The following is a 24,101-nucleotide window of genomic DNA, read 5'->3' as shown; positions in this document are numbered from 1 at the left end:
CGGTACAGGATATATAAGTTGTTTCTGGACTTGAGAAATCTTAAAATTGTGTTATTGTGTTTTAAATTGTGGCATTTGAGTATCTGCCTCTTTGTATGTGTTTATGTATGTATGTGTGCAGATGAATTTATATATAGAGAGTCGGTCCAAAAGTCTGAGACTACCTTGAAAATCTCCTGGAAAAATCACCTGGTAATAATCAGAAAGATTAAAAAACACAAGAAGTTATGACGTATAAAATTAAGAAGAAATATTTCAGATTCTGCACCAATCAAATTTTTAAAAACTTGTGACCAACTGAACTACTTGATACAGGAGGTCGGATTTCCTCGAGTTGTTTCTCTTCCATTGAAGTGTTCAGATGACACTCAGCTGTTCACTAACTCAACCTGCAGCCAGCGTTCACCTGTTATAAATATGGCTGCCTCAAGTTTCCAGCAGATCATCGCTCGATAAGCAGCGTTGTGATGGCGGGAAACATGACGTCAGAACTATGTGAAAGAGTCAGAACTGTTATTCTAAGCAAAGAGCAGCTTTCTCGGCATCACATCATAGCTCGACTAAACTCTCTGCAGAAACTGGATCAGTGCATCCAAAACACCATCAGAGGATCAATACTTAGTTCCCTCAGAGATAGAAACTTCATCACAGTGTGTGTGTGTGTGTGTGTGTGTGTGTGTGTGTGTGGTGTGTGTGTGTGTGTGTGTGTGTGTGTGTGTGTGTGGTGTGTGTGTGTGTGTGTGTGTGTGTGTGTGTGTGTGTGTGTGTGTGTGTGGTGTGTGTGTGTGGTGCGTGTGTTTGTGTGTGTGTGTGGTGTGTGTGTGTGTGTGTGTGTGTGTGTGTGTGTGTGGTGTGTGTGTGTGTGTGGTGTGTGTGTGTGTGTGTGTGTGTGTGGTGTGTGTGTGTGTGTGTGTGTGTGTGTGTGTGGTGTGTGTGTGTGTGTGTGTGTGTGTGTGTGTGTGTGTGTGTGTGTGGTGTGTGTGTGTGTGTGTGTGGTGTGTGTGGTGTGTGTGTGTGGTGTGTGGTGTGTGTGTGTGTGTGTGTGTGTGTGTGTGTGTGTGTGTGTGTGTGTGTGTGGTGTGTGTGTGTGTGTGTGTGGTGTGTGTGGTGTGTGTGTGTGTGTGTGTGTGTGTGTGTGTGTGGTGTGTGTGTGTGTGTGTGTGTGTGTGTGTGTGGTGTGTGTGTGTGTGTGTGTGTGTGTGTGTGTGTGTGTGTGTGTGGTGTGTGTGTGTGTGTGTGTGTGTGTGTGTGTGTGTGTGTGGTGTGTGTGGTGTGTGTGTGTGGTGTGTGTGTGTGTGTGGTGTGTGTGGTGTGTGTGTGTGTGTGTGTGTGTGTGTTACTGTAGTTTCCATTCATCTGTTAATGTTTGTCCTCAGACAGATGAGCTGATCTCTGATTGGCTGAGAGCTGGGCTCTGCAGGCCGCCACACGTTCACAGTCACTACACCTACCCACAATGCACCGGGGCATGCGGCCCTGGATGAGCCTTCAGATGTTCAAGTGGGGGGTCGGATTCACACACACACACACACACACATACACCCCCCCCCCCCCCCCCCCCCACAGTTAAACCTCAGTAACCTCACCTGCAGGTACAAAGGAGGAGGTGTTTATGTCTGTTGGGGTTGGGGTTGGGGGTTGGGGGTTTGGGGGTGGGGGGGTGTTAGGAATGTCTTTTGTCTGTAAAGTCCTCAGTGAAGTGTGTGTGTGTCCTGGGGGGGGGGTTCATGACTGTCTCCCAGTGGAAGACAAAAGAGTTTTGATTCATTTTCTTCAAACAGTTTTTACAACCTGAATCCTACATGTCCAAAAGTATGTGGACAGCTGACCACAGAATAACATGTGATTCGGACATTAATGTGCTGCCAGAGCAGCCGTTTGGTTCGCAGCAGATGTTTGAAGCTGACCACATGTTGGTGACGAGCTGGTTCATCTTCACAGTGTGGGACGGTTTTCTTTATGTTGAAACAGGAAAGAGACAAACACAAAGTTTAGTCTAAACTATCAGATTTCACTTCAACCAGAACAAAAGAACCAATGAAAGATCAGAACTTCATTCTTCTGAGTCTGTAAAGGGACTGAGAGAAACAGTCACACAGGAAGTCAGGTCAGTTTGCTTTCACAATAAGAGTTTGAAACCATTCAGTTCAATACAGCTCATCCCAGTGAGGGCATTTACATGCAGTTGTATGAACTTACATGCAGTTACATGCAGTCACATGCAGTCACATGCAGCTACATGCAGTCACATGCAGCTACATGCAGTTACATGCAGTTGTATGCAGTTACATGCAGTGTATGACCTAACATGCAGTTACATGCAGTTACATGCAGTTACATGCAGTTACATGCAGTCACATGCAGTTACATGCAGTTACATGCAGTCACATGCAGTTACATGCAGTTACATGCAGTTACATGCAGTTGTATGCAGTTACATGCAGTGTATGACCTAACATGCAGTTACATGCAGTTACATGCAGTGTATGACCTAACATGCAGTTACATGCAGTTACATGCAGTGTATGACCTAACATGCAGTTACATGCAGTTACATGCAGTTACATGCAGTTACATGCAGTTGTATGCAGTTACATGCAGTTACATGCAGTTACATGCAGTTGTATGCAGTTACATGCAGTTACATGCAGTTACATGCAGTCACATGCAGCTACATGCAGTTACATGCAGCCACATGCAGTTACATGCAGTTACATGCAGTCACATGCAGCTACATGCAGTTACATGCAGCCACATGCAGTTACATGCAGTCACATGCAGCTACATGCAGTTACATGCAGCCACATGCAGTTACATGCAGTCACATGCAGTTACATGCAGTTACATGCAGTGTGCCAGCAGATCATTACATCAACACAGAGAGGAGAGAGAGAATACTGTCAATCCCAAAGCTGAAAACATTCAGTGTCTATAAGCTTAAAAACTATTTGAGGAACTGGTTACAAACATTTTCATAGATAACTTTAAATATCTAAAAAAAATGTTTTAAATATACAAAAGGTAATGCAAAAGCAAAAAAAAAAAAGAAGAAACAAAAAATGCCTGAGAAAGTGAGACGGCGGACAGCAGATTGGTTCAGTATGATCACAGATGGTTTGTGGTTTCACTCTAATCATCTTAACAAACCATCAATAGATAGATACTACTAGATACCATCAATAAGAAACTTTCAACTGAAGGTGAAACTCAGACAGAAAGTGAGTTGATTTAATTTCACACCTTAAAGTATTTTTGTTGTTATTGTGCTTTATTATTTTATCTTTATAAATGTACTATTTGGTTCCGTTTCAGTGTTTAAGAGCTCACAGTCTTGCAGTTAGAATTCTATATTTATTATATGTAAGCTAATGCTAATGCTAATCATAATGCTGACCTTTTATTCATCTGGTGTTTAACTGCATTAAATACTGAGAGTCCTTCTCACTTATATCAATCAGAGACTTTGATGTTTTATACAATTGTTTGTTGTAAATAAATAAATAAAGTCGGACTGTCAACATGACCGAACACTTTTATTTTGAAAGTTCCCCCGGATGTTGCATGTCGTGTACTTGCCGGTGTATCTGTGGGGGCGGGACCTGACTATCTGCAGGTCCGTGGGGGTCTGCGGAGGTTCAGACGCTGTGCGGGTCTTCAGAGTTCCGGACGGGTCGCGGTTTGCTGGACTTCAGGTTTCACAGCTTCGGGTTCTGGATCGGCAGCATGTTGCAGCTGCTGCTCGGTGAGTTCACTTTAAATGTTTGTTCTCGATCAGCTGCTCAGTAAAGTTTCATTTCTGAGTCCTGAGATCTTTGAATCTTTGATCTGATTCACTTTCCTTTGTTACAAACTGATTTTTGTTTTGAGATCAATAATCACGCGATCAATCAATCAGTTCACACAAACATTCACTTCAAAATGTTTTTAGTTTTTTTTAATCAACATGAAAAACAGAATTTCACCTTCAGCTCCTGAATCAACCGTGACGTCATTTTTTCTCACCTAAATTAAAAATCGATCGGTTTCTAATTACTGATCAATCATTTAAGTAATTTATTAATCAAAGTCCCAAACAGTCTCCTCTGCTTTTCTATCACACACTGAATATGATTATATGACATAATAAACAGCTTCAGACTGAATGTAACATTAAAGAAGGAAGTTTGTTTTTACTACTTATGATGTTTAATAAACTGAAATTAATGAAGATGTAAAGGTTAAATGTAGAATAATTAGTAATGAAATCTTGACTGTTTCATACACAAACATACATGTTACATTAAAATGAATTTGTAAATCAGTTACAAAGTTTATTTGTTTAAAACTTTAAAGTTATTTTCATAAAACACAAAGAGACACGAAGGAGAGAAACGATGAGATATAAAAAGACAGAAACAGCGTTTAAGAGTAAAATGAAGTAGAAAAAATAAACTCGAAGAAGAAGAAGAAGAAGAAGAAGAAGAGAGTTCTCATAAAGTAAAAAGTTTTAAACAAATGAAAAACATTTAAAGGAACCAGAGCGAAAGGATCAATAACTGATCTGAATCAAAACAAGGTTTTTAGATTTTCTAAAAGTTTGATAAGTTTTCATGAAGCTCTGTGATTGAATCACTGCAGTCTGTTAATCAGTCAATGATTGATCAGTCAATGATTGATCAGTTAATGATCAATCATTGACTGCAGCTGCTGTCTGTGTTAACTCACAGACTCTAAATACAACCGTCAGTGAGAGAACTGACATCACTCTTCTTCGTTTGTGTCATTATTTACCTGTCAATCAAACAGTGGGTGGGGCTTCAACACCCGACTTCACTGTTAACAGTTTCACGTTGAAATCAGAGCAGCGTCCCAGTTTGACCTCTGACCTCAGTTCACTTTTTAAAACAGTCTTGTGCTCTCAGCGTTGCAGGTGTTTACCTGTGCCCAGGTGGGCAGGGCCCAGGAGGACAGCAGCCTCCCGGAGCTCAGTGACGTCTGCACTGAAGGCAGCTGTTACCCGGCAACAGGAGACCTTCTGATTGGCCGGGCCCACCAGCTGTTGTCTACCTCCACCTGTGGACTGAACCGACCCGAACCTTTCTGCATCGTCAGCCACCTGCAGGTAAACAACACCTAAACAACACAAACTGCAGGTAAACAACACCTTAACAACACACAATGCAGGTAAACAACACCTAAACAACACAAACTGCAGGTAAACAACACCTAAACAACACAAACTGCAGGTAAACAACACCTAAACAACACACAGTGCAGGTAAACAACACCTAAACAACACAAACTGCAGGTAAACAACACCTGAACAACACACAGTGCAGGTAAACAACACCTGAACAACACAAACTGCAGGTAAACAACACCTTAACAACACACAATGCAGGTAAACAACACCTAAACAACACAAACTGCAGGTAAACAACACCTAAACAACACAAACTGCAGGTAAACAACACCTAAACAACACAAACTGCAGGTAAACAACACCTGAACAACACACAGTGCAGGTAAACAACACCTGAACAACACAAACTGCAGGTAAACAACACCTAAACAACACAAACTGCAGGTAAACAACACCTGAACAACACACAGTGCAGGTAAACAACACCTAAACAACACAAACTGCAGGTAAACAACACCTAAACAACACAAACTGCAGGTAAACAACACCTAAACAACACCTAAACAACACAAACTGCAGGTAAACAACACCTAAACAACACAAACTGCAGGTAAACAACACCTAAACAACACCTAAACAACACAAACTGCAGGTAAACAACACCTAAACAACACAAACTGCAGGTAAACAACACCTAAACAACACACAGTGCAGGTAAACAACACCTGAACAACACAAACTGCAGGTAAACAACACCTGAACAACACAAACTGCAGGTAAACAACACCTAAACAACACAAACTGCAGGTAAACAACACCTGAACAACACAAACTGCAGGTAAACAACACCTAAACAACACAAACTGCAGGTAAACAACACCTAAACAACACAAACTGTAGGTAAACAACACACAGTGCAGGTAAACAACACCTAAACAACACACACTGCAGATAAACAACACCTGAACAACACAAACTGCAGGTAAACAACACCTAAACAACACAAACTGCAGGTAAACAACACCTAAACAACACACAGTGCAGGTAAACAACACCTAAACAACACAAACTGCAGGTAAACAACACCTAAACAACACACAGTGCAGGTAAACAACACCTGAACAACACACACTGCAGGTAAACAACACCTAAACAACACACAGTGCAGGTAAACAACACCTAAACAACACACAGTGCAGGTAAACAACACCTGAACAACACAAACTGCAGGTAAACAACACCTAAACAACACAAACTGCAGGTAAACAACACCTGAACAACACACAGTGCAGGTAAACAACACCTGAACAACACAAACTGCAGGTAAACAACACCTAAACAACACAAACTGCAGGTAAACAACACCTGAACAACACCTAAACAACACAAACTGCAGGTAAACAACACCTAAACAACACAAACTGCAGGTAAACAACACCTGAACAACACACAGTGCAGGTAAACAACACCTGAACAACACAAACTGCAGGTAAACAACACCTGAACAACACACACTGCAGGTAAACAACACCTAAACAACACACAGTGCAGGTAAACAACACCTGAACAACACACACTGCAGGTAAACAACACCTAAACAACACACAGTGTAGGTAAACAACACTTGAACAACACAAACTGCAGGTAAACAACACCTGAACAACACAAACTGCAGGTAAACAACACCTGAACAACACACACTGCAGGTAAACAACACCTAAACAACACACAGTGCAGGTAAACAACACCTGAACAACACAAACTGCAGGTAAACAACACCTAAACAACACAAACTGCAGGTAAACAACACCTGAACAACACACAGTGCAGGTAAACAACACCTGAACAACACAAACTGCAGGTAAACAACACCTAAACAACACAAACTGCAGGTAAACAACACCTAAACAACACAAACTGCAGGTAAACAACACCTGAACAACACACAGTGCAGGTAAACAACACCTGAACAACACAAACTGCAGGTAAACAACACCTAAACAACACAAACTGCAGGTAAACAACACCTAAACAACACAAACTGCAGGTAAACAACACCTAAACAACACAAACTGCAGGTAAACAACACCTAAACAACACAAACTGCAGGTAAACATCAACAACACATTCTTCAACCCAAACCTGCCACAGTTCTGGTGTTTTCAGTGTTTCACAGGTCTGAAGCGTCCATTAGTCCTGCAGTAGACTGTCACTAGAGTTCAGAGATGAAAACAGTGAGTCAGTGAGTGAAAGGACAGGAAACGTTTAATCAAAATGAATGAAGGAAAATTAATTTAAATGTCAGTCAGTAAACATCTTCCTGTTTTCTGTCTAAACATGTGTTAGTTTTGGCCTCATGCCGTGTTTGTCTGCTTCACCCTGATTGTATGGTCAGTGTGTTTAGTTAAAGTGTGTGTGTGTGTGCGTGTGTGTGTGTGTGTGTGTTGGGGGGGGGGGGTGTTACAGTCTGGAGTGTTTCCTGTGTAGGACGGTCCCCTATAAGGAAGTGTTGATCTTTGTGCAGCTGTGCAGAGAACACACAGAACTCTTTAAAGGTTCAAACTGAAGCTGTCCAATCAGATCGCATCATGTTGAGAGATGAAACGGAGCACGCTCAGTGTGAAGCTGTTGTGTCTGTAAACACTGAAGAGTTTCTTTTTGTTTGATGCAGGAAGTGATTCAGAGTCAGAAAGTTTCCTCGTATCTCCACTGAACTCATAAAGACCACCAGCAGTGAGGAATCTGAGGAATGTCTCTCATCATTAACCCTCCCCCCGTTTCTCTCCCTCTCTCTGCCCCCCCCCCTTTACTTTCTGTCAGGAGGAGAAGAAGTGCTTCTTGTGCGACTCGGTGGCGTCCTACGATGAGCTGACCAATCAGACGAGCAGCCATCGTATTGAGAATGTCGTCACCACATTTGCTCCAAACAGACTGAAGACCTGGTGGCAGTCAGAGAACGGTAAATCCTGAGCGGGGGGGGGCTGGGTTGGTTGTTTTAGGTTCCAGTGAGAACAGATCCAGAAAGTTCAGTTTAAGAACAGATGAATGTGTTTATTGGGGATTAAGGTTGTATTATATTGTATCAGACACCAAAACACCTTACAGCGGTTTGTAAAGCTCAGACAGGATTGTACAAAGTTATCACGGCAGGTATTTTATCTTTCACCATGATGACTGCAGGGTGAACAGTAGAAATGTGACGTTCATGTTACAACATAATACCAGGAATGTGCGCTTGCACGAATGTGATTGGCTAACACACTGCCTCGGATGACATCATGTTGCGTTGCAGGAAATGGAACCAGATTCTGGACAACCCAGTGTTGTTTTGCTGGAGCTCTCTGTAATGAAATGTACCGCCCCATCAAATGAATGGGAAGCGACGTTTCCACAGAGCTAATGTCAGTCTGAATGTGGCCTCAGGCCTTCATAAATCCTTGATTAGAGGCTTTCAAACTGTGGGGGTGTGTTTGACCAGAGGGGGAAATTATCAGAGGTTGTTTCCACTGCAGGAACTTTCCCACCAGATCAAGAACTCAGAAAGTTTACTTGAGTTTGAAGAAGGAAGCACATTCAGTTCCAAGTGTAAAAACATTTGTGGGAGGTCTGACCATCTCTGATTGGTCAAACACTGACAGTGTGGCTTCTTCAACTTGTACACAGCTTCATTCATAAAACAAGGAAGGACTCTAGTATTGATTTAAGTCTAGTCAAGTCAGTTTTATTTATATAGCGACAAATCACAACAGACGTTATCTCAGAGCAGTTATCACATAGAGCAGATGTAGACCGTACTCTTTAATTTCCATCCTGCATTCTGGACCAGCTGGAGAGTCTTTAGAGACTTGTTAGAGCAGCCTGATAATAAGGAATTACAATAATCCAGCCTAGAAGTAACAAATGTGTGAACTAGTTTTTCTGCATCTTTTAGGGACAGGATGTGATTTTTGTGATATTACGTAAGTGAAAAAAGGCAGTCCTTGAGATTTGATTTATGTGGGAGTTAAAGGACATATCCTGATCAAAGATAACTCCCAGATTCCTTACGGTGGTGCTGGAGGCCAGGGTAATGCCATCCAGAGTAGCTTTATCATTAGATAATGTGTTTCTAAGGTGTTTAGGGCCAAACACAATAACTTCAGTTTTATCTGAGTTTAGTAGCAGAAAATTGCAGGTCATCCAGGTCTTTATGTCGTTAAGGCATGTTTGGAGTTTGTTTAACTGATTGGTTTCATCAGGCTTCACTGATAAATATAATTGGGTGTCATCTGCATAACAATGAACATTTATGGAGTGTTTCCTAATAATATTACCTAAAGGAAGCATATACAAGGTGAATAGTATTGGTCCAAGTACAGAACCTTGTGGAACTCCGTGTCTAACTTTTGCCTTCATGGAGGATTCATCATTCACATGTACAAACTGAAATCGGTCTGATAAATAGGACTTAAACCAGCTTAATGCAGTTCCTTTAATGCCAATTAAATGTTCCAGTCTCTGTAATAGGATGTGATGATCAATTGTGTTGAATGCAGCACTAAGATCTAACAGGACAAGTATAGAGACAAGTCCTTTGTCTGATGCAGTTAGGAGGTCATTAGTGACTTTCACCAGTGCTGTCTCTGTGCTATGATGCCTCTAAATCCTGACTGAAAATCCTCAAATAAACTATTGTTATGTAGAAAGTCACATAACTGATTAGAGACTGCTTTCTCAAGGATCTTAGAGAGAAATGGAAGGTTAGATATAGGTCTATAATTGGCTAAAATGCCTGAATCAAGAGTAGGCCTCTTAAGAAGAGGTTTAATTACAGCTACTTTAAAGGACTGTGGTACATAGCCTGTTACTAAAGACAGATTGATCATATCTAGTAAAGAAGTGCTCACTAAGGGTAAGGCTTCCTTAAGCAGCCTAGTTGGGATGGGATCTAAGAGACAGGTTGATGGTTTAGATAAAGAAATCGTTGAAAGGTCAATTGGAGAGAAAAACAGTCTAATTACATATCAGGTTTTACGGCTGTTTCTAAGGTTCCTGTGTTTGGGGATAAATCGGTGCCTGTTACTACTGAGAGCTATAGGTAACCATGGATACATGGATTCTTCTAGTTTGGTGAAACTCCATATCCTTTCAAGTTTCCGCAATGTTTGCTTTAATTTGCAGGTTTGGGAGTTAAACCATGGAGCTAAGCTCTTATGTTTAATTATCTTCCTTTTTAAAGAGGCGATGGAATCGAGTGATATTTACAGTGAGCCTGCAGCACTATCAACAACTGTTATATTGAGACATGGCATTGAATTCAATGCTGATTGAATTGCTTCCTTAAATGTAGCTACAGTGATATCAGATAAACATCTAGTGAGGACATTTTTGCTTAATGGCATATAATAGGAATTCAAAAGTTAATGGTCCAATATGCCAAAAGAAGACATTCCTGCATGTGAAAAGATGCAAAGCAACAGAATGAATGTTATATTCTACAAATAAGCTTTTTACTGAAAAGATATATTTGGATGTAACCCCTTTGTAATGACCAACATTTTGATTAGTAACTGTATTTTAATTACATATTTTTTTCTCAATAACTGTCACGGATTACAGTTACATGTATTTAGTCATTTATTTACGTAACGCTGTAACATGTAACTAGTTACTCACCAATACTGGTGGTAGCAAAAACAAAGCCATTGAATGAATGAAATTAAATGTTATTTTCTGATTGTTTCATGTTGTTTTGTTCTAGCAGATGATTTACTGCAGAGACAGACGCTCACTGCATTTCTGCTTTTCATTCATTCATCACATCCAACTCATGCAGCAGTAAATACGAAGAACAACAGGACAGATCTGTGTTGTTATTTTCTTATGTGTGAATGCCGCATTTTATTTTTTAATTTATCATGAGTCTAATCTGCAGGATCAAACAGGATGTTTAGTTCCTGAGATTAGGTCCTCTGGTTCCAAATTACCTGAACTTTTGGTCAAAACGGGGCCAAAGAGTCCTTCCAGCAGGCCTTTCCCATTCACTTCAATGCAGTTTTTCCAGAGGTTGATCACAGTAGCATCTAGTGGACATTAGAGGAACTGCAGCTGAGGAAACATACGGAGAACACACAGTTCCTTTTGATATATAGATTATTGATCTGTTGGTGTAATCTGATCAGATGTTGTGCTGCTGTCTGCAGGTCTGGAGAACGTCACCATCCAGCTGAATCTGGAGGCCGAGTTTCACTTCACACACCTCATCATGACCTTCAAGGTAAGCCACATAGCAGGAGACTCTGGGTAATCACAGACTGATGCTCTTGGTCGTTTTAAAGATTACGGGTCATGGTTAGTCCTCCGCACCCTGAGACAATAACTCTGATGACATCAATATGACATCTTCAGGTCTGCGTCACAAAGTGGTGTTGAGTTTGAAAGATGTGGCTGTTTACATATAGGATGTTCTAATGAAAGTCACTGACTGCAGTCTGCCTGTAGTCCACCTGTAGTCTGCCTGTAGTCTGTAGTCTGCCTGTAGTCTGACTGTAGTCTACCTGTAGTCTGACTGTGGCCTTATTGTAGCTTGACAGTAGTCAGCCTGTAGCCAGCCTGTCGTCCGCCTGTAGTCTACCTGTAGTCTGTAGTCTGCCTGTAGTCTACCTGTAGTCCACCTGTAGTCTGCCTGTAGTCTACCTGTAGTCCACCTGTAGTCTACCTGTAGTCTGTAGTCTGCCTGTAGTCTACCTGTAGTCCACCTGTAGTCTGCCTGTAGTCTGTAGTCTGCCTGTAGTCTGACTGTAGTCTGCCTGTAGTCTGACTGTAGTCTGCCTGTAGTCTGCCTGTAGTCTGTAGTCTGCCTGTAGTCTGCCTGTAGTCCACCTGTAGTCTACCTGTAGTCTGTAGTCTGCCTGTAGTCTACCTGTAGTCCACCTGTAGTCTGCCTGTAGTCTGTAGTCTGCCTGTAGTCTGCCTGTAGTCTGCCTGTAGTCTGACTGTAGTCTGCCTGTAGTCTGCCTGTAGTCTGTAGTCTGCCTGTTGTCCGCCTGTAGGTAGCCTATAGTCTGCCTGTAGTCCACCTGTAGTCTACCTGTAGCCTGTAGTCCACCTGTAGTCTACCTGTAGTCTGTAGTCTACCTGTAGTCTGTAGTCTGTAGTCTGCCTGTAGTCTGTAGTCTACCTGTAGTCTGTAGTCCGCCTGTAGTCTGCCTGTAGTCCACCTGTAGTCTACCTGTAGTCTGTAGTCTGCGATGTTGGTTCTCAGTGGGATCAGCAGTTACAGAATTAGAGGATGTTTTGTAATGTGATACAATCTTCCTGCAGACGTTTCGTCCAGCTGCCATGGTGATCGAGCGGTCAGCTGACTATGGGAACACCTGGCATGTGTACCGTTACTTCGCCTACGACTGCGAGACATCCTTCCCCTCTGTTTCCCAGGGTCCCATGCAGAAGGTCGATGATGTCATCTGTGACTCACGTTACTCTGACATTGAGCCGTCTACTGAGGGAGAGGTAAATGATGTCATAACTCACCTTTGTGATGTCACTGTGATGTCATCTTTGTTTCTAGCTATTCAGTTCAACAGGTCAATAAGTTGGTGAAATGTCCTTTTTTTCTTTCAGGTGATTTTCAGAGTCCTGGATCCAGCGTTCCAAATCGATGACCCGTACAGCCCCAGAATCCAGAGTATGCCCCCCTACATTGATCATGTGACCGCAGTCTGAATAAAGGGTTGATCTGTTATTGACCCGTTATTGACCTGTTATTGACCCAATATTGACCTGTTATTGACCCATTATTGACCTGTTATTGACTTGTTATTGATCTGTTATTGACCCATTATTGACCTGTTGTTGACCTGTTATTGACCTGTTATTGACCCATTATTGACCTGTTATTGACTTGTTATTGATCTGTTATTGACCCATTATTGACCTGTTATTGACCCATTATTGACCTGTTATTGACCCAATATTGACCTGTTATTGACCTGTTATTGACCTGTTATTGACTTGTTATTGACCTGTTATTGACCCATTATTGACCTGTTATTGACTTGTTATTGATCTGTTATTGACCCATTATTGACCTGTTGTTGACCTCTTATTGTCCTGTTATTGACCCATTATTGACCTGTTATTGACCCATTATTGACCTGTTATTGACCCAATATTGACCTGTTATTGACCTGTTATTGACCTGTTATTGACCTGTTATTGACCCATTATTGACCTGTTATTGACCCATTATTGACCTGTTATTGACCCAATATTGACCTGTTATTGACCCATTATTGACCTGTTATTGACTTGTTATTGATCTGTTATTGACCCATTATTGACCTGTTGTTGACCTCTTATTGTCCTGTTATTGATAACTGTTGTTCAGACATGTTGAAGATCACCAACCTAAGAGTGAAGTTCACCAAACTGCACACGCTCGGAGACAACCTGCTGGACTCTCGTATGGAGATCAAAGAGAAGTATTACTACGCTGTCTACGACATGGTGGTCCGAGGAAACTGCTTCTGCTATGGACACGCCTCTGAGTGCGCCCCCATTCAGGGAGCCAGCCAGACCAGGGAGGGCATGGTGAGTCTTGAAGGGGGCAGGGTGAGTCCTGGGTATGTAAATATTGATTGGTTATTGATAATTGTATGTGTGTGTGTCTCCAGGTTCACGGTCACTGCATGTGTAATCACAACACCAAAGGTCTGAACTGTGAACAATGTCAGGATTTCTACCATGACTTGCCCTGGAGACCAGCTGAGGGACGCAACACCAATGCCTGCAAGAGTGAGTCTCTACTGGTTTCTACTAGTTTCCACTGTTGTGTACTGGTTTCTGTGTGTCTCAACTGGGAGCTGACAAGTACAAACACAGTCTCTGCTGGTTTATTGTGGACTGCAGTACTAAAATAATACCTGCGGTCCTGTTTGTGTTTCTGAAATGATCCTGAAGATAGTCGAGGATTAAACAGCACAGACACTTACTGGTTTAAAATCTGTACTGATGTGGAAGTCAAATGTGTTACTGCTCGTCCTGTTTCAGTCTGTTTTATATTGATCAATAATCAAGGCACATTTATTTGCACAGCACATTTCAACAAGGCAGTTCAAAGTGCTTTACTTAAAACATAAAAGGCATCAAGACAAAATGTAAAAGATACATTTAAATACAATCAAAGTTAAATAGAAAATGAAAACAAGCTGAAATAGAATAAGATATAAATCAGGAGAATAAAAGTTAGAGTGCAGTGCGAGATATTAATGAAAAGATCAGGAAACAGCTGCAACAGATAAAATGGATAACCAATGAATGTGACCTGAATTCTGTCACTCTGTTGACTGACTGAATTTCTCCTTCTGTGGTGTCTTTAGAGTGTAACTGCAACCAGCACTCGGACTCCTGTCACTTTGACATGGCCGTGTTCGTGGCTTCAGGAAATGTCAGCGGAGGCGTCTGTGATGACTGTCAACACAACACAGCCGGACACAACTGTGAGCAGTGTCAACCATTTTACTTCCAACATCCCGAGAGAGACGTCAGAGACCCCAACATCTGTCAGCGTGAGTCCAAATTGTCTCATTAGTTTTTCTAAAAAAAAAAAAACAACTCAACATTGTAAACAGTTTGACTTCCAACCTCCTGAGAGAGACATCAGAGAGAGGGAATATCTTTTTGAAAATGGTGTTCATCCCTCCAGAGGAGTTCCAGAGACTATAGGATCAATGCCAAGGCTGAGGAACACCATTCTTCATAAAGATCTTCCTCATGTGGTGTTGTGATGATGATGATGGAGAGCGCTGTCTAACACGTCAGCTGGGTTGAGATCTGGTGACTATGAAGGTCATAACATGTGATTCACATCATTTAATACACATCAAACCATTCATTGTCATCCTGGAAGAGACCACTCCCATCAGCACAGACATGTTTCATCACAGGATAAAGCTGATCACTCACAACTACTTTGTATTGATTAGCAGACCCCCTCACTGTAGGGGTCCAGCATTCAGACCTGGACCAGTTTTTCCTTTAATGTGTCACCATCTGTATATATAAATATATGTCATTTAAGTTTAAGTAATTTTAACATATTAACTTTATACAAAAATACAAATGACACAGATGTGATATAAGAGGATTTATAGCCAATTAAGAAAAGAGGAAAAAAAGAAAAAACATACACATACATACATACATACATACATACATACATACACATACATACACATACATACATACATATATACATACATACACATACATACATACATACACATACATACATACATACATACATACATACATACACATACATAGATACATACATACATACATACATACACATACATACATACATACATACATACATACATACATACATACACATACATACACATACATACATACATACATACATACATACATACATACATACATACATACATACACATACATACATACATACATACATACATACATACATACATACACATACATACACATACATACATACATACATACATACACATACATACACATACATACATACATACATACACACATACATACATACACACATACATACACATACATACACACATACATACACATACATACACATACATACATACATACATACATACATACATACATACACATACATACATACATACACATACATACATACATACATACATACATACACACACACATACATACATACATACACATACATACACATACATACATACATACACACATACATACATACACACATACATACACATACATACACATACATACATACATACATACATACATACACATACATACATACATACATACATACATACACATACATACACATACATACACATACATACATACATACACATACATACATACATACATACACATACATACATACATACACATACATACACATACATACATACATACATACACATACATACACATACATACATACATACATACACACATACATACATACACACATACATACACATACATACACATACATACATACATACATACATACATACATACATACATACACACACATACATACATACATACACATACATACATACATACATACATACATACACACACACATACATACATACATACACATACATACACATACATACATACATACACACATACATACATACACACATACATACACATACATACACATACATACATACATACATACATACATACATACACATACATACACATACATACACATACATACATACATACACATACATACATACATACATACACATACATACATACATACACATACATACACATACATACATACATACATACAGACAGACATACACATACATACATACTTGCATATATACATACAGACAGACATACACACACCCATCCTGTCCACTAGTACCCTATACCCTCTCTAAGATGTTGCATCTCTAATGTAAGCCAGAGAAATCTGCCATATTTGGCTAGTTTTGCTTGGGATTTTATTTACCCTGACAATCATATTTTCAGAGGCAGCAGTCTATGTCATGAGTTTAAGCCACTCTGTAAACTCTGTGGGTTCTTCCAGATGTGTAGAATAAGCACGGCCACTAAAATAAAACCTGTTGCTGTCAGTCCAAGTTCTGCTTTAGTAAGGCCTGCTGGCACAAGAGATTTTTCCACTAACAGACATAGTTTCTAGTAGAGGTTGTTTGAGTGACCCTTCGAGGTTTTTCAGTACCACTTTCCAAAAAGGCAGTAACATGGGACAGTCCCATAGAGCATGCAGAAATGTGCCCACTTCTTTGTTACATTTCCAACATTTATTGTCCTGGGTTTAACCCAATTTAAACAGTTTCAGGGGTGTAAAATAATATCTCTGTTTATAAAGCAAGGAATCTCTGTCTGTCTGTCTGTCTGTCTGTCTGTCTGTCTGTCTGTCTGTCTGTATGTATGTGTGTATGTGTGTATTTTTGTCCTTCACATATCTCAAGAACTGTTCATCTGATACTTCATACCTGGCAGGTGGATTGCTGGGGAAATGACGAAGTGCAGTGTCAATGTAAAGTCAATGTAAAGTTGTCTGGATGAGCGGTTCTCAAGAAATATATAAAAATACCTCATAAATGACGTTGATAACATTGATTTGCTTCTTCTTCTGCCCGTGGAGTCAACAAGCTTAAATATAGACCACGGCACTCTGTCATTGCAACCCACATTGTGGTCAGAGGTGGGATTACATCCATAGTGATTAGAACAACCATAGCGAATGAACTGAAAAAGTTGAGAGAGTTCAGCTCTATTCCTGTTCCTCACATGCAGAAACTTTGTATGTATGTTGAAGACATAGTGCAGAATGTCTCAGGCACGTTTTGAATGGGCACTACAGTTCATCCCATCAACTACAGCTCAACTCAAAACTGTCTCCAGATATTCTGTGTGGGAGGTGTTTAGGGAGAATTGGTAAATTATAGTGTCTACTGATAGTCTGCATGTGAGGCATTTAGGGAACATCGGTAAATTGCAGAGTCTACCAATAGCCTGCATGTAGGCATTTAGGGAACATCGGTAAATTGCAGAGTCTACCAATAGTCTGCATGAGAGGCATTTAGGGAACATGGGTAAATTATAGTGTCTACTGATAGTTTGCATGTGAGGTGTTTAGGGAACATCGGTAAATTGCAGAGTCTACCAATAGTCTGCATGAGAGGCATTTAGGGAACATGGGTAAATTATAGTGTCTACTGATAGTCTGCATGTGAGGCATTTAGGGAACATCGGTAAATTGCAGAGTCTACCAATAGCCTGCATGTAGGCATTTAGGGAACATCGGTAAATTGCAGAGTCTACCAATAGTCTGCATGAGAGGCATTTAGGGAACATGGGTAAATTATAGTGTCTACTGATAGTTTGCATGTGAGGTGTTTAGGGAACATCGGTAAATTGCAGAGTCTACCAATAGTCTGCATGAGAGGCATTTAGGGAACATGGGTAAATTATAGTGTCTACTGATAGTCTGCATGTGAGGCATTTAGGGAACATCGGTAAATTGCAGAGTCTACCAATAGTCTGCATGAGAGGCATTTAGGGAACATGGGTAAATTATAGTGTCTACTGATAGTCTGCATGTGAGGCGTTTAGGGAAGGGATACAACTCTCTCTAGGTACTGAGAAATCGGCCCATTCCATTCAGGCACATTTTGAACGGGCACTGCACTAGTCTATGTACAATTTTATAATGGATAAACTCACTTCTTGCATCCCTTGTAGTCCAACCCTACATTTGAGATCACATCCTGCCATAAGTCTTCCCTAATCTCACTACCAAGATCCTTTTGCCATCTCAAGCTTCCACACATTCTAGTTTGAATATTTAACATTTTCCCTATAAAATATTGAAGCAGAGTGTAGAGTATGAGGAGAATTTAGAAACTCTTGAACCTTATTCTCTTCTTCCTCTTCCCTTTTCAGTCAAAAGACACATCTCATGCTGCTCCTCAGCTGTAAATACTTCCAGAAATCCCCTTTATCAGTTAAATTAAATTGTTCTTTAAGGTCCTCAAATGACATTAATAAATGATCTCTGTAGAGATCATTGACAACACATATCCCTTTTGCCAACCATGTATCCTATAAAAATACCTTTTACCTTAGAGAGATTGAGGGGTTTTTCCATATGGAGCAGTAGCTTTGTTTTTACTGTGAAACCCTCTAAAATCTTGTGTGCCCTTGCCCATGCCCACTGGGCGTGTTGTAAAATTGGGTTTCCTTCTTCTGTCTGTTTTGCTGTGTTCTAATAGTTCCACAACACCAAATGGAGCCACAGGTGCCCCCTCCATCTTTACCCACATGGAGTTGGACTCATAATTTGCTGTCTTGCTAGCTTATTCATTTCAAATGCTATGTTATATACAGTAATTCTATATTTGGGAGAGCCAATCCACCATTATCTTGAGTTTTTTCAGACCCATCCTGGGCTTTTTTCCATTCCATAAAAACTCCTTAATCAGAGGGATATATTGTTTGAAGAATCTGTAAGAGATGGTTACTAGTATTATTACAGAGATATAACTGAATTGTGGAGCATCCACCATCTCATGCCTGACTCGATTTGATATATTTTTAAACAAATGACCAACAGTCCTGTCAGGATGTTTGAGCCTGTTTCCTTTTCTTTGAGATGTTATTGTGAACGTGATGATGTCACTTTTATGTGCAAAACTTCCTGTCGAAAATACTTCACTTGACCTGAAGTCTCAGTTTAAATGTTTGAAGTTTGTGCTGTGTGTGTCTCCGTAGCCTGTAACTGTGACCCTCTGGGCTCTCTGAATGGAGGAATGTGTGACAGGATGACGGATGTTCGAGCCGGACTGATCGCTGGTCAGTGCCGCTGCAAAGCCAACGTGGAGGGAGAGCGCTGCGAGCGCTGCAAACAGGCGCACTACGGGCTGACCGATGAGCCTGAAGGCTGCAAGGGTACAATATGATCCACAACACCTGTACGATATATGCACATGTATATGTATATATATGTACATGTGAGTATGTATATATGCATATACATATATAAATACATATACACGTGTGTGTGTGTGTGTGTGTAGATGGATAAAGATGTGTTTGTGTTTCAGCATGCACCTGTAGCCCTCTGGGAACGGTTCCTGGAGGAAATCCCTGCGACAGTGAAACAGGAAGCTGCTTCTGTAAACGACTGGTGATTGGACGAGACTGTGACCAGTGTGTGGTGAGAAAATACACACACACAGATACAGTTTTTGTTGTGTGTGTTCATTTCCTCTCACAGCTTGAAATCTAACATCTGCTCTGTGTGTGTGTGTGTGTGTACAGTCTGAACACTGGGGTCTCAGTAATGATTTGGACGGCTGCAGACCATGTGACTGTGATCTGGGAGGAGCCATCAACAACCAGTGAGTTCACATCCAAATAACAGCTAACAGTTAACATTTAACTGCTAAGGGCCCACTGTTGTGGCCCTCAGGTGTCATGGCCCTCCCTGTTGTGGCCCTCAGGTGTCATGGCCCTCCCTGTTGTGGCCCTCAGGTGTCGTGGCCCTCCCTGTTGTGGCCCTCAGGTGTCATGGCCCTCCCTGTTGCGGGTTCTCTTTCAGTTCATTTTATTTTCCTGACATTCTTCATTTCCTGTCGTCCTGCAGGTGTGATCAGCTGACCGGTCAGTGCGTCTGCAGAGATCACATGTTTGGTCGTCGCTGTGATCAGGTCGAGTCTGGATTCTACTTCATTGCTCTGGATCACTATACCTACGAGGCTGAGGATGCCAAGTTGGGACCTGTGAGTCATATTTCAACCTTCAACCTCTCTTTGTCTTTGAATCCCATTGCAGGGGATCAGGATCTATCACAAGATCTATACCAGTATGACCGATGGCCAGTACACCACTGCTGCTGCTTGTACAAAATGAGGACATTTCACCCATTTTGGCATCTTTAAACTGGATTTTTGATCCAGTGATTTTCTCTTTTAGAATCAAGTTTAAACAGCATTTTGTTCGAAAAGCAGCTTTCTGTTGGTTTTGATGATTCTGCTTAAAGCTGGTTTAGATCAGAGCTCAGACTGTTGTTGCTGAAGATTAAAGGTCAGGTCTTGTTATTTGCTCTATACATAAATAATATTTATTTCCCTTTTCTCTGCTGATGATACGTCCTGTATTCTATCGGCTCTTCCTTCTCCCCCAGACTTATTTTATTCATTTAAAGTTTGCTCTTAACTCCAAAAGCACGAAATATCTGCAAGAGCTCACAGCTTTAAAAGTCATAATTTTGACTTGATGCTTCCATATGAAAAATAATCAAATGTGCCAGTTCTTCAGTTTTCATTACTTCATGTTGTGTCTTTAGGGAGTGATGGTGGTCCCGAGGCCCCACCCTCTGGACCGCAGTCCCACCTGGACGGGTGTGGGCCTGGTCAACGTCCCAGAGGGGGCCTTCCTGGAGTTCACTGTCGACAACATCCCTCACTCCATGGAGTACGACATCCTCATCCGCTACGAGCCTCAGGTAGGCTGCTGTCAGCCAGGTGTAGCCCCGCCCACCAGCAGAACCCAGACCATGGCATTGGATGCTGACGTCCCTCTGTTTGATTAACGTTGCATTACAGAGACTAAAGTTTTGTCCTTAAACCTCTGATGTGTGTGTTGGACCTCCAGCTGCCTGACCAATGGGAGGAGGTTCTGATGACGGTGGTGAGACCTGGCCCAATCAGAGCAGACAGCCGCTGTGTCAACACCGTACCAGACGACGACCACCAGATGATCTCGCTTCATCCCGGCTCACGGTAAAGTTCAGCAGCAAATCCTGTTTTCTAAAACGAGATGGATCGTGTCTAGGTTCACTGCGTTGGGTGGCTGATCAAAAACTTGGAAGACCCTCAGAGCGACTCAGTTGCAGCATTTATTAACTGACACTGCAGCCTGTATTGTACATTTACTGCCACTCTGACAACTTACTGCTAACCTTTTCCTCTGCTCCGCTCACACTCACTGTGACGTTTTCTGTTGCTTGCTCTCTCCACTCGCTCAACTACACACTCGCTACGCACACATATTATGCACTGCCCTATTCCTATTCCTTAATGGAGCCACGCTACTCTCATAACAGCACCTTTCATGTAGATGTCCTTTGAAGAATGAAGAGAGGGAGGATGACTCAAAAAAATCCACAATAATGCAGGGTGTTGTTGTGCTTTCACACTGTGCGAGTGAAAATCATTAGTAGCCTGTTGATATTAATGATCATGTGAAATTTTAGCAGCTGTGCTCATAATTTTACAAGCGGTGGTGCACTGCTGCAGAATGAATATCAGGGAAACACTGACATGTCCGCAAAATGTTTTCTGTCAACATATCTCACCAATTTACTTCACTTCACTTCACTTCACTTCTATTCTATTTTATTTATATAGTGCCATATCATAACAGAAGTTATCTCAGGGCTTTTTTCACATAGAGCAGGTCGAACTCTTTAATTTACAGAGACCCAACATTCCCCCATGAGCAGCACTTGGTGACAGCAGCAGGAAAAACTCCCCTTTAACGGGAAGAAACATCAACCAGAACTGGACTCTAGGTGGACACCATCTGCCTCGACCGGCTGGGTTGAGAGAGAAAGAAAGAGGGAGAGACAAAGAAGCATAATAACAATAGCAACAATAATAATTATAGAAATATGACTAATAATAATAATAGCAGGTGTGGGTGTCAAGCAGGACTACGGCAGCATGGGGTCCCTGCAGCCACGGTCCATAGAAGCCTGCGATCCATAACTAGGGTTCCACGACCCTGATCCACACCAGTGTTCCTACAGTATCGTCTCCTGGCTCTAAATCTTGATTAAAGAGCTCCCCTGGTTGTGTTTAGCATAAAGTGTAATGTTTAAACTGCTTGGTGAGTCAAGAGGTTTTCCTGCATCCTGTCTTTCTCTTCAGGTACGTGGTTCTTCCCAGACCAATATGTTTTGAATCTGGTCTGAACTACACAGTCCGCCTCAGTCTACTGCTGTACTCAGCCCTCAGCGACGTCCAGTCTCCATACACGCTCATCGACTCGGTGAGGAAACTCATTTACAAATTATAAAGGAAACCATATGTCGACATGATGTTCAGCTCCTAGAGTTGTGAGTATAAAGTTGATGTTTGGTGTCTGGGCTCTGACCTCATAACTGACCTCTGACCTCAAGCTCAGCACAGCAGAGGTTGGGGAGTGATGTTAATAACTTATATGTAACTCAGTCATATGACCTACATGTGACATCGATATTTAAACATTTAAATATCTGAAGAAACTTCTTCGGGTCTAAAAACTATTTATCAGTCCTGTGAGATCTGAAGCTTGATCTCACAGAGAGGGGAGGGAGACGACCGTCGCAGAGAGGGGAGGGAGACGACCGTCACAGAGAGGGGAGGGAGACGACCGTCGCAGAGAGGGGAGGGAGGCGACCGTCACAGAGAGGGGAGGGAGACGACCGTCGCAGAGAGGGGAGGGAGACGACCGTCGCAGAGAGGGGAGGGAGACGACCGTCGCAGAGAGGGGAGGGAGACGACCGTCACAGAGGGGGGAGGGAGACGACCGTCACAGAGAGGGGAGGGAGACGACCGTCGCAGAGAGGGGAGGGAGACGACCGTCGCAGAGAGGGGAGGGAGGCGACCGTCACAGAGAGGGGAGGGAGACGACCGTCGCAGAGAGGGGAGGGAGACGACCGTCACAGAGAGGGGAGGGAGACGACCGTCGCAGAGAGGGGAGGGAGACGACCGTCACAGAGAGGGGAGGGAGACGACCGTCACAGAGGGGGGAGGGAGGCGACCGTCACAGAGAGGGGAGGGAGACGACCGTCACAGAGAGGTGAGGGAGACGACCGTCGCAGAGAGGGGAGGGAGACGACCGTCGCAGAGAGGGGAGGGAGACGACCGTCGCAGAGAGGGGAGGGAGACGACCGTCACAGAGAGGGGAGGGAGACGACCGTCGCAGAGAGGGGAGGGAGACGACCGTCACAGAGAGGGGAGGGAGGCGACCGTCACAGAGAGGGGAGGGAGACGACCGTCACAGAGAGGGGAGGGAGACGACCGCCGCAGAGAGGGGAGGGAGACGACCGTCACAGAGAGGTGAGGGAGGCGACCGTCACAGAGAGGGGAGGGAGGCGACCGTCGCAGAGAGGGGAGGGAGACGACCGTCACAGAGAGGTGAGGGAGGCGACCGTCACAGAGAGGGGAGGGAGACGACCGTCGCAGAGAGGGGAGGGAGGCGACCGTCACAGAGAGGGGAGGGAGGCGACCGTCACAGAGAGGGGAGGGAGACGACCGTCACAGAGAGGGGAGGGAGACGACCGCCGCAGAGAGGGGAGGGAGACGACCGTCACAGAGGGGGGAGGGAGACGACCGTCACAAAGAGGGGAGGGAGACGACCGTCACAGAGAGGGGAGGGAGACGACCGTCACAGAGAGGGG

General features: G+C 42.5%; 1 protein-coding gene across 1 annotated transcript in view; it reads left to right on the top strand.

Moving 5' to 3' along the window:
• The first annotated feature begins 3,602 nt into the window (after window positions 1-3,602).
• Window positions 3,603-24,101, top strand: part of lamb1a (laminin, beta 1a) — a 41,213-nt gene continuing 20,714 nt past the window's right edge. The window contains exons 1-16 of the mRNA XM_067591048.1: window positions 3,603-3,742; window positions 4,902-5,101; window positions 7,943-8,081; window positions 11,305-11,378; window positions 12,425-12,613; window positions 12,725-12,788; window positions 13,491-13,693; window positions 13,777-13,897; window positions 14,482-14,670; window positions 19,427-19,603; window positions 19,759-19,871; window positions 19,976-20,055; window positions 20,301-20,436; window positions 21,003-21,161; window positions 21,311-21,438; window positions 22,588-22,708. Of these exons, the coding sequence (XP_067447149.1) occupies window positions 3,724-3,742; window positions 4,902-5,101; window positions 7,943-8,081; window positions 11,305-11,378; window positions 12,425-12,613; window positions 12,725-12,788; window positions 13,491-13,693; window positions 13,777-13,897; window positions 14,482-14,670; window positions 19,427-19,603; window positions 19,759-19,871; window positions 19,976-20,055; window positions 20,301-20,436; window positions 21,003-21,161; window positions 21,311-21,438; window positions 22,588-22,708 (2,112 nt within the window). The 5' untranslated portion in view covers window positions 3,603-3,723. The remainder of the gene's footprint in view (window positions 3,743-4,901; window positions 5,102-7,942; window positions 8,082-11,304; window positions 11,379-12,424; window positions 12,614-12,724; window positions 12,789-13,490; window positions 13,694-13,776; window positions 13,898-14,481; window positions 14,671-19,426; window positions 19,604-19,758; window positions 19,872-19,975; window positions 20,056-20,300; window positions 20,437-21,002; window positions 21,162-21,310; window positions 21,439-22,587; window positions 22,709-24,101) is intronic.

This window comes from Thunnus thynnus, chromosome 5, assembly GCF_963924715.1.
Source record: "Thunnus thynnus chromosome 5, fThuThy2.1, whole genome shotgun sequence".
Taxonomy (NCBI): Eukaryota; Metazoa; Chordata; class Actinopteri; order Scombriformes; family Scombridae; genus Thunnus; species Thunnus thynnus.
Note: the sequence above shows the minus strand (reverse complement) of the source record. Positions and strands in the feature narration are given on the sequence as shown.